The sequence below is a fragment of the Suncus etruscus genome, chromosome 4 (genome assembly GCF_024139225.1).
Source record: "Suncus etruscus isolate mSunEtr1 chromosome 4, mSunEtr1.pri.cur, whole genome shotgun sequence".
Lineage (NCBI taxonomy): Eukaryota > Metazoa > Chordata > Mammalia > Eulipotyphla > Soricidae > Suncus > Suncus etruscus.
The window spans coordinates 18065955-18082840 of record NC_064851.1 but is presented as its reverse complement, the minus strand read 5'-3'; the positions used below and the strand labels follow the sequence as shown (position 1 = coordinate 18082840).

Below are 16886 nucleotides of genomic sequence, written 5' to 3'. Positions count from 1 at the left end.
TCCCATCTGAAGGGATCTCTACTACCATGGATGGTAGTGCAGCTGACCTAGGCCAGGGAATGAATCGGCAGATTCATGTTGATTGGGAGCATATTGGCTACCTTTCATTGACACTGCCAGATCTGTATACATTAGTAGGTTTTGGACCCGTCTCTCTTTTTACAACATTTAATTCCACAGTCTCCCCATATCCAGTGCTACACAGAAGTTTCCTGGGATTGTTTCTCAATAGCTGTCAGTGAACAAAGACATCTTCTTTGGTGTCATTTCTGTTGATAAATCCATAACCATTCTGGATATTGAATGCTTTGACAGTGCTGAGGACTTGAATTGCCAGTACCAGCTTGTCAACCTGACTCCAGGCTTGGGATGTGGAGGTATCTCTGGTTGAGCCATCTTCAGACTCTGAATCTGTAGAGGCGGTAGCTGGCTCATTATGCTTGGGAGATAGGGGTCTCTCTGGTTTAATGCCAGTGGTGAACAATAAATTATCAGCCATGGGAAGTCCTTTAGATTGAGAAAGACCACTGAGAAACACCCTTCCTCTCTTGGGGCATATGCAAGAAATAATCTCTAGGTAGCCATGAGCATATATGGTCCAGAGTGAGAAATGCAGGTAGATGGACCAGAACAACACGAAGCCATTCAGAACAGGATTCATGTGTACTGATGTTCCGGTGAAAGGCACAGAACATTCAGTTGAGATTGATAGCACCCTCATGGTGATTATCCAGCAGAGAGTCAAGTCACTCATCACCACAGGGGTCTTCTGGGTCCTCGGGTTGCTGTTCAAGCACAAGTTGTAAAATCAACCCAAGTGCAGTATTTCCAACCCTGGGTAAATGGGTTTGAAGCAGAGTCATACATGAAATATCCAAACCAGGCTGAGGGTGAAACACAGGTAGTTTGGCAGTCTTCTACCTCATATCAAAGGCAAATTGCCTGCCAGAACTGTTGTTTTTATTGAGTACAGAGACCATCCCTAGATGGTTATACCATACTCTCAGACATGCTCTATCATATGAGTTATTTCTCTGATTGTTTTGTTTACTGCTTTTTTTCCTTAATTGTCCTACTTTTAAAGATCAGGAAATGGAACCTTGAAGAAGCCAGGTGCCCCAGTACTGGTTATTTTAATTTTATTTTGTGGTCTTAAGGATCAATCCTGGGATCTCTCTCTCTCTTTTTCTCTCTCTCTCTCATACATACACACATACACACACACAAGTGTACTTTCCATGAACCACATCCTTGGCCTCAGGCAACCCAGTTTTAAGTGTGATTCTGTTTGACGTGAAGCTCAGGTTTTTTAGCCTGGCATTGTAATTTTTCTCATTCATACTTTAAGTCATCTGCTCATTTGATGTGAGTGCCAGACTGCCTGACCATGGTATACCTGGGCAGCAGCATGGAATCAGACCTGAATCCTCATTCTCTTTGTGAAAGAGGGGTGAACAGAGCAGAGCAAACTCCTGCAGCTGTTTCTTTGTATATTCTGTCTTGTGTGGGCCATGGAACCAAGCATAGAACAACAGTGAGACAAGGGTGGCCTTTCAGAGACCAAAGGGCAGAGGGTTTGAAGGAGGAGGAGGTGGGCAGTGGGGTATAATTCCTGAGAAAGATTGAGTGAAGACTAAGTGTGGGTGACTCCCAGATTTGGAGATTTCCCTATGGAAGACAGGGCACACAAGGGTGAGAAGGCATCAGGCAATGAGCAATGGTGTCCCTGTCCTGAAATGTGGCTTTCATAGGGAAGGAACTGGATGACCAACATGCAGGGGCTGGCTAGCTTACTGGCTTTGCTTTTGTTGAGTTAAAATATCGGGGCTCCTCTGTGTATGACCAGGGAGAGAAATGGAAGGGAAGGAGAAGCAAAAAGGCAGAGCAGAACTTTCCCTTGGATATGGGCCCTGCCATATTTCATGTGATGTCTTTACCACCTGCACACTGGCTGCTTATTGTACTTTTTGCACTGAATGTGATTTCCAGGGTCCCTGTGAGGTTAGTGGTGGATTCTTAGAAGAGAGAGGCTTGAGAGGGCCTCATGTTGGAACTTTTCTCTGATGCTTCCGTGAGGGTCAAGGAGAGAACCGTGAAGCCAAGAGCAAAGAGAGGAAGGAGTTCATCTTCTCAAAAAGAGAGAGTGTATATGTGTGTGCGTGAGTGTTTGTTTATAGAAAAGGGGAGAAAAGGAGCATAGTTGGAGTATGGGCACAAGGTTAACACAATTGGAGAAAGGGATTTGGGGGTTGTTTTGCTGGTAAAGTGTCTGAGATCTGAATTTGATCCCATTCCACACTGCACACAAAAAGTAGAAAAATGGAGAGTCTGAATGCCCCCACAGCCATCCTAAATAATGCTGGGGAAGGTTTTACCTATTGTTGCAAGTCAGCCCCTGAAGAGGTTGACTGATAGAGGGATGGAGGATAAGGTCTTTCCCCTCCAGCTCGGAGCACACGTCTGCCACCCTGTTCAGCCGGTGGTTCTGGGGTGAAGCGGCGGGTAAACAGCTAGCACACAGTCAGACTTGTGAAAATATTAGCTTTATTTAGTGGACAAGACTGAAGCCCAATGCCTCAGCATCAGTTCCAGCCAAAAAGGCCCCCGCCTTCCACAGACCCTTGCTTTTATCCCCCAGAATCAGGTACCACACAATGGTGGGATCAGAATCAGGTACCATCCTAGGGTGGGAGCAGAATGCCAGGTCATACCCTAGGGTAGGGCACAATCACCGATCAGGGTAGGGTCAGTAACATAATAATCCCATTAAAATGTTTACATACACAACAACCTATTGCTCTGCTAGCTTATTTTGTCACTGCTCTCTTATGAATTTAGTAAATCATTTAATTTTAAGAGCCACCTCTAAGCCTCTTAATCCTAAGAACCACATCCAGTCCTGAAGCAACATAGTTCATAGCTAGGTTGGGATTCAGGATGGAACTTAAACCCAGATTTTGGTACCAGACTCCCAGCCTGCAATCTACAGTGTTAATGCAAGCCACATGCCTCCCCACTCAGCCTTCTTTGACATTGTTTATTCCTTACCACAAGCCTCTGCAAGGGTAGGGCATCCTCCTTCTCATATTTCCCAGGAACAGAGACAGGCAGCCACCTACCTGGGTCACACAGTGGCTGTGTGATTGAGTGGAGACCCCAGTCTGTTTCTCTTAACTGCAAACCTTGTGGTCTCTCCTCCGCCCCCAGAGGGAATAATTACATGAACTCAAGAACCTCAGTAGCATCTAGGTGGGGGTAGCAGGGGGGTTTCTTAGGCCTGGGAGAAAGACGAGAAAGGGCTGGGCAGACTGTGAACAACAGGAAAAGGATGGGGAGCACTGGGGTGGGGGGCACAGCTAGGCTGCCAAGGCTATTCCTGGGTCAAAGCTGAGGGAAAGAGAAGTAACAGAAGGAGCAGGTGGGGGGTAGAGGGGTACTGCAGGGGGACTTGACTTCACCCAGTGGGGTGGCGGGCGGGAAGGAGAATGCACCCAGGAGAGGCTCCAAGTCCCTGGACCGTGTGTGACCCAAGCTGAACCCCTGATCAGTGTGGCTCCTGAAAGGCACTGGGCACCCCGATGGTCTTCAGCCAACAGCCAGTCTGCCTCAGAAAAGGCAAGAGCGCTCCGGCTCCTTAGGGGAAAAGCAGGACTTCCTATGAGACTTAGAATCTTGGAGCAGGCCCACGCAGGGCTGTGGGAGGGGGGCAGAGAGGCCTTTAAAACCCAGCGGGGCTGGCTGCGGCTTCTTCAGGCCCAGAGGAAGAAGCCAGCTCACCGGTGAGGGAGCCTCTCTGGGGGCTTTTGTGTATGCTCTTGTGTGTGTGTGTGTGTGTGTGTGTGTGTGTGTGTGTGTGTTTCTGTGTATTTGTGTATGTATGTGTGTGCCCGCTCGCACGGGCTCTCATGGCATAGAGAAGAAGGAAAAGCAGCTAGCCCACTCTTTTGGAATAGCAGGGAGGGTCTTTGAAAGGAGTCCCCCTGTCTGTCTCTGCCCCCCTCTAAATTGCAGGGTTGTTTCAGCAATTCTCAGCAATGCCTTTGTGTATAGGGCTTAGTGCCTTTTTTTTTCTCCTTTGCAACCAAGACATCTGAACTGGGGAAGGGGGGGGGGTCCTAGGAGCACATGGGAGTGGGGGTGGGGGTAGGGAACTTGCTGTCTTATATGCAGAATCTGTCTCTCCAGTGACTCACCATACCCCAGGCCCATGTTTTGATGCTCCCGTCAGGCTGTCTGTCTCCAGCTTTCCATGATCATTACTGTGGCCCATGCACCAGAATTATCTCTAGGCTGTGCTCATTCATCATTGTGGTTGCTTGATAAAAATAGCCAACCCCCACATCCTTCTCCATTCATGGTCTGTTTTCCAAAGCCCAAAGGCAGCTCTTTCAAGGCTTCTGCTTTCTCCTTTGTGAAATCTTCTTTGAACCCTTGGAGACTCCTTTGCTGAACCTCATGCTACTCGCCCCTACACACAGCCCACATCCCAAAGTGACCTGAAATGTATCTGGAGTTTTGTTTGTTTGGGGGCCATACTCAGTGGTGCTCAGGGGTTACTCCTAGCTCTGCATTCAGGAATTACTCCTGGTGGTGCTTGGGGGGAATAGATGGGATGCTGGGGATCAAGCCTGGTTGGCCATGTGCAAGGCAAACGCTCTACCCGTTGTACTTTCGCTCTAGCCTCTGGGTTTTATTTTGGTATGGGAAAGCCAAAAGTTCAGAAGACAATCACCACTGAAAAGATCATTTGTTACTCACAGTTTTACAGGAGAAAGGGATACGTGGTACCATGCAGGATCACACGGGAGCACCAGGGGCCATCAGCGGTAGAAGGAATGAGCAAAATGAGCAGAAAGGTGGGCAGGGTCAATGTTTCTAGAGGTGGCCCTGGCCCTGGGTGCGATTTAGGGCAGGGGAAATATGAGGATGCAGTGTGAGGCTTAGATAAGGAGGTGGTCAGGTCTGAGAGTTTTGGATTGGGTTATGTGGTCTGAAAGATACTTATTTGAGACACTTTGGCTGTCTGTAGGAATTTTGGGAAGGGGCCGTTCCTTTCCAGCCTCCCAAAGCCCTCAAGTTGTTCAAACATCTTAAAATACAGAAAATAAACAACCTGGATAATACACAGGGGCAGCCCAGAGTCAGTAGCTCACTGGTGGGTTTGAATAGCTAATGGATAGTGTCTGGCACCTCAAGGCACCCAGAGCATGGCAGTTGGAATCTTTTTCTGGTTGCAGCCCCACAAAGCAGTGAAGACTATTGAGTTGGGGTATTGTCTAGGGCTATTTCCCTTCGCTGTTTAGAAGCCTTGGAGCAGACGCGGTGGATGGAAAGAACCCTCAGGAATGTTCTTGGAACTCAGAGTGGCTGTTGGACAAAGGACAGCATGGAGAGGCAGAGGAAAGGCGTGAGTCTGCAGCCAGGGATCGGGTGGTACCAGGCTGGGGTCAGAGCACTGGCAGGAGTGACCGCAGAACATAGGGAGGAGAGAGGCACCGCCTTGGGAGAACTCCCAGTGACCCTGAGGTCAGCCGAGGAGCTGGACAAACAAGGATGCTGGAATAGTAGGAGGGACACAGAGCAGGCATTTGCAAGTAACAACCTCTGGCAGCCAAGTCAGAGTTGGCCTCTAGCCTGAGAAGCAGAGAATTGCCTTTCCCTGCTGGCTGCAAGTTTTTATGTACTCTGGGCCAATGATTCAAGGATTTGTAGAAGGCGCAGGCAAGAGAAGGAGGAATCAGAGGTCTCCAGGGCCTTGGGGTAGAATATGTGAGAGAAGCCTGCTCCCCTGGATCACAGAAGAAACTCATCTCTCAGGGCAGAGATGGGTGGGACTGTAGTGAGGGTAATGGCATGTCAATATAAATCCTGCTTCAACTTTGGGGAGGGGGCAGTTGGGCCATACCCAACGATGCTCAGGGGTAATTCTAGGCTGTGCACTCAGGAAATATTCCTGATGGTGTCAGGAGACCACATGGGGTGCCAGACATTTAACCCGGGTTGGTCACTTGCAAGGTAAATGCTCTATCTGCTGTACTGTTGCTCCAGCCCCTACTTCTTAGTGACTATGACTTCTGGCAAGTTCCTTGAACTCTCTGAATGTCCATTCCCCCACATCCACAGGGTCATTGCAGTCTCTTCTCCACAGCCATCAAGAGCACTGAGTCTAGATCATTCTTTTATTTGTTTGGGGTCACATGCAGAAATCTTTAGGGCTTAATCCTGGCTCTATATTCAGAAGTCATTCCTGAAGGTGCTCAGGGGACTATGAGGTGGGGGGTGTTCAGATCAGCAAGGCAAGAGCTCTACCTGATATAATCCAACCCTTGACTCATTCTTTAGGAAGGTGGGGCACAGGAAAATGTTTTAACAAAATTTTAACAAAAAAGGCAGGAAAAGGTCCTTTTATCTTTTGGCCTTGCTCAACTTTTCTCTCTCTGTTATTTCATCCTTCATCAAGACCAAGACCAGTCAATCCTGCCTCTCCCCAGCAAACTGCCTTTCATTTAAGACTCTCCCATATTTCTTTAGCCATTTTCTGAAATTGTATTAGGGCAGTTGTGAGGGAAAGTTTTCTTTCATAGTTATGTGGTAGAGTAATCCCCCTAAACCTACATCCTCTCACCCCAGGCTAATGTGTCATCCTTACTGAACTGCTGGTCCAACAAATTGAAGTGTTTACCTCATTTTGCCTTAGTCTGATTGCCTGTTCACTGCCCTCTCTGAGAGTGCATGTTCCCGGGGGTGTCAGGGCTGGGGTCTAGTCAAAAGTCTGTCACAAGATATATTTTCTTTTCCAGAACCCCCGAGATGAGACACTTCCTCATGCTGGTTTGGTTCCTGGCAATTAGTAAGTTCTTGCCCCATGGCCTCTGACCTTGGGGCCTGGCATGTCCATAGACAGAGCAGGCTACTGGGGAGGGGACCCATCCCGGAATCTCAGAGCCCTAACATCAAACCTGAGTTTTGCATTTACTAAAGAGAAAGAACAAGCACCTCAGCCTTTAGGCCCTCATTTTCTTTCAGTTTCTGATTTTTTCAGTTTTCTCAGTTTCCTCATCACTGCCACAAAGCTTAACTTGAGTGGCACCAGAAGTAGAATAAGGCTGAATTATAGGAGGTAAGATAGAGAGTTGTATAAGGTGGAGGACAGATGGCTTAGACAGAGGCAGTAAGACCATTCACTTTTGTGCAAGATAAAATCCATTCAACCCCGCACAAGAGCCTAGAGGAACTGAGCCCCCTTACATCAGCCCACTGCATATTTCCTGGGTCAGGTCTGCTTAGGCCTTCCATATCCCACCTGCTATAGTTTCCTTTCTCAGGGATATTCCATTGGGACCCTGCCTCACAGTCCAGGCCCTAAGTTTATCTAGCTCTATGAGGCCCTGATATCCCTGGAGACTTGAAGAGGCACAAAGAAGCACAATATAGAGAACATCCTTGACTCAGTGCCCATCCCTGTACAAGGCACCAGCCTCTCCAAGCCTCAGTTCTTGGCTTGTAGGATGAGGAATATGACTTTTAACAGTCTCAAAGGTCCTAATCCTCTCCAAGGATTCTGTATCTTGGGTGTTAATTGGGTGTGGAGAGGTACATTTTCAGGTAAAACAAGGAATACCCCTCTCTATTTCATACAGAGGCTGTATTCAGTATACTTGCATGTATTTGCCAAAATACATGTATCTACTCTTGGGGTGGTAACATGGCTCAAGTGATGGAGTACATGCCTTGCTGTGTGAAGTCCTGGGTTTGATCTTTGGCACAAGATGTCTACCAGGTATAGACCTGGCCCCTAATCACAAATAGCATCAACAGCAATGCTAACATTTAGATACCTTTTATTTCAACCCTCAGGCCTACTCTCAGAGATATGGGATCTTTTTAAGTCCCATTTTGCACATGAGAAAACCGAGATGGACTTGGAGAGATGTGGTGCCTTTCCAGCATATACTAGGACTAGCATACAGGGCATCTGGGTCTGACAGACATGTGAATTCATTCCAGGCTTTGTCTTTCAGCTGTGCCTGCTGTGCCTGGGGGCTTGCTGGAGCTGAAGTCAATGATTGAGAAGGTGACAGGCAAGTCTGCTCTGACCAACTATGGCTTCTACGGCTGCCACTGTGGCTGGGGTGGCAAAGGGACCCCCAAGGATGGTACTGATTGGTGAGCTGATGATCCAAAGTGCCCTTTATGCTCTGGGTTCTATACTCCCTCTTTCTCATTTAATTCCCCTCTGGATGATGAGTAGTAAAGCCCCCATTTTATAAATAAGAAAATGGAATCTCAGGGAGGTTAAATGATGTTTGCATGTGTGCATGTATTAAGATGTTTTGGATCACTTCTCAGATCACTGTGACCTGATGTGTCCTTTTGATATGCTATCTCTGAATGCAATGGCCTCAAATAGCTATGAGTATATTGTTTATGAATCTGCCATCTGGGCAGGATGAGATGAGATGGGTCATCTCAGGTTCTATATGTCCCCTTCCCCCAGCTTTCAGCTTGGGCAACTCAACCAAGGCTAGATGGTCCACTTTTCTGATGGCTCAGTGCCAGGGTTGGCACACTGTGGATGTCTGTTAGCTGGGAGCCCAGCAGGCACTGTGGGGTGAGTTGAGGGGGAGGCAGAGTGGGAGTTCCTTTCTTTGAAGCCCAGCCAAGTTTGTCTGGACTTCACAGCATGATGACTGCTGGTTTCCAAGAGAAAATGTCATGGCCAAGGAATCTGGCCTTTTTATGATCTGGCCTCAGAAATCCTAATGAGGTCAATCCCATCCACTCTTGCTGTCAACAAAGCCATTCAAAGGGAGAGGATATGGATTCTTGGTTAGGTGTTGAAGTTCCAAAATCAATTAGATGGGATTGTTCTTTGGAGAATTCAGTCTTTCTGGCTAACAATTTTGCTGTTCTATATAATGGAATAGACAATTCAGCAAATGGGGGACAGATGGTCAGAACCCTGCTTCTCCAGCTGGAGTGGGAGTTACAGGCAAACAAGGAGACACAAAACTGATCCACATGGTGATAGATTTGAAGATGTTAGTATGAAGTCCTGTTAGCTTAGTAGAGATGAATATGTATATATATATATATATATATATATATATATATATATATATAAATTCATGCAAGAGCACATTTTGTGGATGTAAACACATATGTTAAGGTCTTCAGCTGGTAGAACCTAAAGGAAATAATATCCCAAATGCAATAAGCAACATATATTACTCAAATTTGCTTATTAATCATTTTCTTCAAAAAGGGGAATGAGGCTTTGGAGAGAAACAGCAGATTACGGAATCAGGACAGGAATTAGATAGATGAACCAGGAACTTGTAATACTGAAAAATGAGAACATGCTCTGACAAAGTGAAGTAAACCCCATGCTAATGGGTGTATGCAGAAGATCACAGTAAACCTAAGATGAGGCCCCAATAATGATAATTAGAACAATCAGAAATCGGGCCCGGAGAGATAGCACAGCGGCGTTTGCCTTGCAAGCAGCCAATCCAGGACCAAAGGTGGTTGGTTCGAATCCCGGTGTCCCATATGGTCCCCCGTGCCTGCCAGGAGCTATTTCTGAGCAGACAGCCAGGAGTAACCCCTGAGCACTGCCGGGTGTGGCACCCCCCAAAAAAGAATAATCAGAAATCATCACTCCCAGTTTTAAAAGAAAAATTGCAGAGAAATCCTAGTAGTAGGGTGTCCTGTAAATTACCTGACAGGTTGACATACAAAAGACTGGGACATATGTGATATGTAGTAACCCTGGGTTTCTAGCTCCTGTACTGTATGGTTCTCTGACCACCACCAGGAACAATCTCTGAGCACTGCTAAATAGAGTCCCCAAACAAAAGCAAGCCCCCCACCCAACAAAACAAAATCTGACCAGTGCAAAAATAAAGTCTTCAAAATAGCACCGGAGAGGTGGTGCTAGAGGTAAGGCATCTGCCTTGCAAGCACTAGCCTAGGATGGACCATGATTTGATCCCCCGGTGTCCCATATGGTGCCCCCAAGTCAAGGGCGATTTCTGAGTGCACAGCCAGGAGTAACCCCTGAGCGTCAAACAGGTGTGGTCCAAAAAACCAACCAAACAAACAAACAAAATGAGAGAAATCTTGAAAAATAAGGACAGTGTGGGCAAAGTATAGATGGGGTTCCAGTGATTGTGATATGCAACATCCATTTGAAAAGGTGTGAACTTATACTCTTGAAACATACTCAGTGATAAAAACCAAAGTACATGCAATAAGATCAGTTAATAAGCCAGGGAAAAATGTGAGAAATTATCATAACAGAGGAGACCTAATAAGACATTATGATTAATTGGTATTCTAGATAAAATCATAGGCTACAAAGATTCATTAGGTAAAAATAAAGAAATATAAGTACGTTTGTGGATTATGAACACTAATGAATTAATAATGGTATATTATCTAATTAATGAATAATTACTTAGGTGATAATCTGTGTTTAGGTGTGTTAGTTATAAGAAAAATATTATATGAATGTACAATTTTTAATAAGTTTTACTGTGATCAAAGTAAATTACAAGTCCTTCACAGTAATATTTAAGGTACATAGTGACAATGAATTAGGGCCATTCCCACCACCAGTGTTGTCCTCCCTCCACCCTTGTTCCCAGGATGCAACCCGATCTCCCCCATTTGCCCCATGGACTGCTAGTTTAAGAAGTCTCCTTTATATATAGATTGTTGTAGATTGGGTATCATTTCTGATGTCATTGAGTTTGGGTTTGGTGCTTAAGTCTGATCAATTTTTTTTTCCCACTCAATGTTTATACGGCTGGTGGCTCCTTGTACCATTCATGTTTTCCCCCCTCAAGTTTTATAAGTGAGAGCATGATGATTCAAGTTCTGTGGTTCTGTTGGAAAAAGAAAATAAAGAAAAAAATCTGGGAGGAATCCATCAAGAGGCTATAAATATCAATTCAATAGAAGAAAGGAAAAAAGAAAACAAAAACAATAAAACCCCCAAAACCAAAAAAAAACAAACAAGCAATGACCCAAAAAACAAAACAAAACAAAACAAACAAAAAAAAAACCCCAGCAGCAGCAAAAAAAAAAAAAAAAAAAAAAAAAAAAAACCATCACCAAAACAAAAACCACAAAAAAGAAAGGAAAAAAAAAGAAATTTAAAAAAGAAAAAAGAAAAAGAGGGAAAAAAGAAAATAAATGAAGGGCTGATGTGGCAAGGCTTTGTGGTTGGGGTTTTGTTTTGTTTTGTTTTGTTTTGTCTTTGTATAGGCACAATAAGTATTGGGGAAGTTAGAAAGGGAATTAATTCCGTTGGCCCAGGAGATACAGAATTTCTCCACCTTTGAAGCATACTGTCATGGGAGCAACTACAGGCTCCATACATGCTCATTATAGAACCCCATGAATGTACAATTTTAATAATAGGAGAATGTGGGCTAATTGGGAACAGTCTGCACCATCTTTACAATTTTTCTGTAAATAAAAACAATGTGCGATTGGTCCCAGCTGACCCAGAGGGGTGTTATGTTTTCTCAGATGAGTTCTTCAGTGTGAATCACAGGTTGATTCCAGGACATGAACTCCTCCCCTCTTGTGGCTTTGCCATGCCTTAGGCCTTAGAGCCCTTAGCTGGGCCTCTCCTGACTGAGAGATGCAGAGAGGAAGTAGAGGGCCATGTGGCATGTTCTTGGGGATAGTCTGAAAGTGGTCTTCATTGCTTCTGTCCATGCTATCTTGGCCAGAGTGTAGTCATGTAACTCCATGTACCTGCATGGAAGGCTGGGCAATTTAGTCTCCCTATGAGGGAAGGAAATGCAGGTGATGACATTGCTAGGATGGCAAGTAGCCTAGTGGGCAGGAAGCAATGCTCTTTAGAACGTGACACTTCTCTTCCTTTCTCTCTCTCCCAGACCACACCTGAGTCACCTCTGCCAAAGCAACAAGCACTTCACTCAGCATCTTAGTCTCTTGCTTTGACAGGTGCTGCTTGAACCATGACCAGTGCTATGGACATCTGGAGGAGAAAGGCTGCCATATCCGGACTCAGTCTTACAAATATCGAGTCTTGTGGAGATATGTCATCTGTGGTAAGGCTGGGACCTCCAGTTTGGGTACTTAAAGGGACCCTAGGTCAGCTACCCCTAGAAGTCAGTGATGGAGTCAGTCAGCCTCAGTGGTGGAGGTCAAGCTGGGGCCAGGGAAGGCAATAGGTTTATGGTAGCTGCTGCTGACCTTCAGAAAGGCAGGCCCGCCTGTGAATGAGCAGCCACAGTGCCGATACTTTTATAAGTTTTGTCTGTGTCCTTTCACTCGCTCCCCCAGTTAACTTTCAGTGTGGGGCTAATTCCCCAGTTTTACAGATGAGGGACCACTTACAGCTAGAGTGGAGCTTTGAGCTCAGGTCATGTAAGTTGTAGGCTGAAAGTAAAAATGGTAGGAATGGGGTTTCCCCAGAGCAGGCTCTGGAGTGGTTTCGACCATTAGTCTACCAGCTCCCAGTGTATGTTCCCTACCAGAGTAGGAACTTCCCAAGGGCAGGTATTTTGTCTCCTGAGGTTGAAAGTTCAACCTAGGTGACTGCTGAATATCCTCCATCAGATCATTTATTCCTGCAGTTTTTAAGCTGGGCCCCCCTTAGCCGAGTTCCTATTCCCTGTCATATTTCCTGCCCTGTCCTACTAGCTGGCCTTCCATTCTCTTACTGTGGGGCCCCACTGGTGAGACTTTCACCTGTGATCCCTTGGAATAGCTTGGGGTCCCATTGGGCCTTATGGTCCCAGGATGGGAAATGCTGTTCTAGTCAATGCTCCCCTAGTCCAGGGGCATCCTGGACCAGGAAGCGGCTCTGGGGATATGCTTAGACAAGAAGCAAGTTCATGGCAGGAGTTCCAGTGTCTAGAGGGCGCCCCCCTCATGCTGTGTCTGGTGTTCACAGAGCCTGGGTCCTTCTGCCAGGTGCAACTCTGCACCTGTGACCAGAATCTGGCGCACTGCCTGAGGAGAAACCTTTGGACCTACAACCCTTTTTACAGATATTTTCCCAACATCTTCTGCACTTAGTCGGCCTCACTGAGCTCCCACAAGCCCAGGCTCCTGCCTCATAAGCTGGAGTGTCTGTCGGACTCTCCAGAGGGCTTCTCATCGGGCCTTTCAGGGTCCCCCCATGGGAGCCTTAAACCATGCATCTTCTGAGAGAGCCCCAGGAATCAGAAGACTTATCAGCCCTGTTTCTTGGAAGTCCACATCAGGGGTGCTGAGGGTGCCTCCTAACTCTAGGCCAGCTGAAACTCCTCCCAGCTTTAGAGTGAGTGCTCCATATTCAGCAGGAAGACTTTCCAGGTGGATTTTTCTCTCCACATTCTACAGTCGGCTTATCATGACCACCCTGGAGAAGTTTTAGTCAAGTAGAAGCAAAACTGATGCTACAAATCCATTAGATATAAAATAAAAGTTATTCTTGAGATTTGTGTTGTAATGTTTAGTTAGGCATATGCTTCAGCTGTGGGGTATTATCTGCGCCTCTTGTTTGCCCTGGGGACTCTAACTGCAGTTGACAGAGTTCTCCCAGAGGTAGAAGGTACAGAGCAGGAAAGACGTTTTCTGGGATGAACATTGAGCTTTCTCTCAGGCTCATCTCCTTAATCTACAAGGTCCTCTAGCACAAGGTCTGGGTTTTATTCTTCCTCCAGGGGCTAAAGAGATGATTAGCATTATGTTTTCAATTCAGAAGGCACCATTCAAATGAAACTTGGGGGATTGGGAAGAAAGTCCTAAGGGCTCAGCAAATGCTTTGCCAAAAAGAGGCTTGTTTCAATCCCCAGTATAATATGGTCTCCTGAGCACTTAGCCAGGAATAACCCACAAACACCATCAGATGTGCTTCCAAAATAAAAATCAAATATCTGCCTTGATATCTTTAGCTGTGCAGTCTCAGGTCCCATCACAGAACCTCCTTGGCTTTCTGTCTCTCTCTCTCTTTTTTTTTTGTTCCAATAAAACTTTATTGACAAAACAAGATGGCTAGGTTTGGCCCATGAACCAGTTTGCCACCTCATTTAACAGATTCTGGAAAGCTTGAGGAAGGGGGAAAGCTATGCTAATGTTGTGAATGTGTTTGTGAACAGCACTTTAATTTTTAATTTTTAATTATGAGAACAAAGATGCAAAGAAAGAGGACAAGGTAAAGTTACAGTGGAAGGACAATCAGAATTCTCAGAAATTCCCTTGCTGATATCTGAACTTTCAGCCAAAAAACATTAAGAAAAATAAAACAGAACCCATGTACAATTACTTTGTCCCACAAGTCCCCAGATTGTAATACATAATATTTCCTAGCAGCACACAAAGCAACCTAAAGACATAAAACTTTTGTAACTCCTTAAACATTGAAGGCAAAGTACTTTTTTTCATTTCCATGCACATGTATAGTAGTTTAAGTTTAAGTGGGTTGTTTTTCTTAAGGATTAGAGTCAAAGGAGCACAGTAAAAACGGTGTTAGAGTAACAATTATTGTTTGCATAGGCCCACCAAAATATGAGGGACATGGAAAGGAAAAGCCTTGGCCTAAATACAAGGAGACCCTACCCCTGAAGTTTCCTGGCATAAGACCAACTCTAGGCTCCAGACAAACTAGTTTGTCCAATCCAAGTCATTGTCTGTAGAGCCATTACACTTTTATTTTTCACACAGTCTCTGTTGTTGGTATCATGTTTCTGTATTAAAGATCCTGGAATCTGCATATACTACATTGCAGTCAGGATGGTGCGGAGAGTCCTCTCGTTTCACCTTACAATTAAAGGGCAATGCAGAGAGCCCTGTCCTGTAAGCAGGTCATTGTTGTTGTCAAGTCTTCTTTAGTGTTAAGGGAAGTCTATTTTGAGCAGGTCAATGTCAGAGCAGTGGTAGGGTCTTCCCTGGTAGAGGATTTCTTCCAGATGATGCTATAAAAAACCTTGGATGTTTCATAGATAGCTTCCCTGGTTCAGGGGTGAATGGAGGATACCCATTCTTCTGAGGCCTGTGCCTGGTCATTATATCGATGTTCAGGGTATAAGGTCCCATTGCACTACAAGATTTGTGTATTCCAATCTCTAATAGATAAGAACTTATTTGTATGTATAGTATTTTCCATTTTAATGTGCCTATGCAAACAAGGAACAATGCCGCGTGGCGTTATTGGCGCATATGGGGACCAAAAGAACAAGTCCAACAATCCCCATGACATGGTTCAATCATAAGCATTAAACTGAGGGACTCTTACACCAAAATACCTTATTGAACTGCTCACAAAGAGAAGACAAGATAAAAAGTGGGTAGAATAGTCACTGTAAAAGAATGCTTAGTAAGAGTTATAGCTGTCAAAGAAAAAAACATAAAATATTCAAAAGATATATGTGTTCATTTTATGTCTTTTGAAATAGTTGAGGGTTGTTAACTCCAATGCATGACTTTGGTGTGTGATTAGGACTGTGCAGTACTGAAGTTAAAAAGAGTAAATGTGGGGTACTGATGGTTGGGGGTGAGAGAGTTAAGGAGTAAAAATGAGCTTTGTAGGGGTGTGCGAAAGGGCATAATCTGTTGTGGCAGGAGGTCAGTCTTGGTGCCTAACAAGTTAAGAACTGAGGGTATAGAGGGTTAATTAAGGGGAAGATAACAAATCCGGATTGGGAGATGAGGGAGTAAAAGGGGCTCTGGTGTGGGGGAAAGGCAATATATCAGAGGGGCTACATACATTGTATAGCTGAGTTGTTTATGGATTAGGCTTGGAGTCAGAGAGGACCACTGTATAGGAAGTCACCTGTACATGTACACTGATTTTAAAGACCTATTTGAATGTTATCCTCCAAATCTAGGGCATTCCATTTTTTTCCTAGAAACAATAAAGAAATAAGAACATTTTTTGGTGAAATTAAAAAGTATATATGTCGCACGGGAGCATTCGCGCTTTTGAAAATGAATACTAGTAAGAAAAGAACTCCGGAATGGGGTCCAGTATGCATACAACAGGAGTTTGTTTCCCCCACCCTCCCCCCAGGGCCCGAAGACCAGTCTGGCATGGGGGGATCTCAGTCCCCTAGACAAAGTGGTCAGCCCAGGGGGCCTATGGCTAGCTGTCCTGCCCAGAGCCCCCAACATACTAGTGGAAGACACCCAGAAGTTCTGGCATGTGGAGTCTTCCAGCTTTCTGTCTCATTGAAAAAACTAGTAGGGGCCAGAGAAATAGTACAGCAGGTATATGCTTTGCATATAGTCAGGTTTTTTTTTTTTTTTTTTTTTTTTACTGTGTCCCACATGGTGCCCCAAACACTGCAAAAAGTGATTCCTTAGTATAGAGCCAGGAGTTACATCTGAGTATCACAAGGTGTGGCCCCAAAACAGACCCCCCACAAAAAAGAAAGGGAAAAAAAGGAAGGAACTTAACAGTTGTAGAGCATAGGCCTGGCATGAAGAGGCCTTGAGTTTGAGACACTTTCTTAAGACCTGTCTGGTGCAGCACTTGCTATAAAAGAAAAATAAATGCTACTGTTGAATGGGCATGCCAAAGTCACTTTGATACCAGAAATCTGAAGTTCTGGGCTTAAAAGAGCAGGGCTGAAAAAAAGTTTGAGCAATGGGGTTTATTTTTTTACCAAGGAAGGACATTAGAAAACCAAAGTCATCTATCAGTTCATAAAAGAAAGGGTACTCAAAACCAAGACTGCAGGAAGGACTCCTTCCAAAACAGTCCTTTCCAAGAAAGGGCCTTTGGCTTCCTTAGTCTGACAACTCGAAATAGCTACATGATAAATGGGGTCTATATTTAAAATCCTGGTTTGAATATTTTCAGGGCTGAATTTAATATTATGAGATTACCAAATGGACTAGAATTTTAGAAGAGTTAAATA

General features: G+C 45.0%; 2 protein-coding genes across 2 annotated transcripts in view; one reads left to right on the top strand and one right to left on the bottom strand.

The window, feature by feature from the left end:
- The window catches only part of LOC126006641 (phospholipase A2, membrane associated-like), a 41810-nt gene extending 36954 nt beyond the window's left edge, over nucleotides 1-4856 (bottom strand). Inside the window, exon 1 of the mRNA XM_049772134.1 lies at nucleotides 4759-4856. Within this exon, the coding sequence (XP_049628091.1) occupies nucleotides 4759-4791 (33 nt within the window). The 5' untranslated portion in view covers nucleotides 4792-4856. The remainder of the gene's footprint in view (nucleotides 1-4758) is intronic.
- A 1954-nt stretch (nucleotides 4857-6810) lies between these two features.
- Nucleotides 6811-13062, top strand: PLA2G5 (phospholipase A2 group V). Its single transcript, XM_049772138.1, has 4 exons — nucleotides 6811-6850; nucleotides 8022-8166; nucleotides 11983-12089; nucleotides 12938-13062. Exons 1-4 carry the CDS (start codon nucleotides 6811-6813, stop codon nucleotides 13060-13062), a joined length of 417 nt encoding a protein of 138 aa, XP_049628095.1.
- Nucleotides 13063-16886: the final 3824 nt, after the last annotated feature.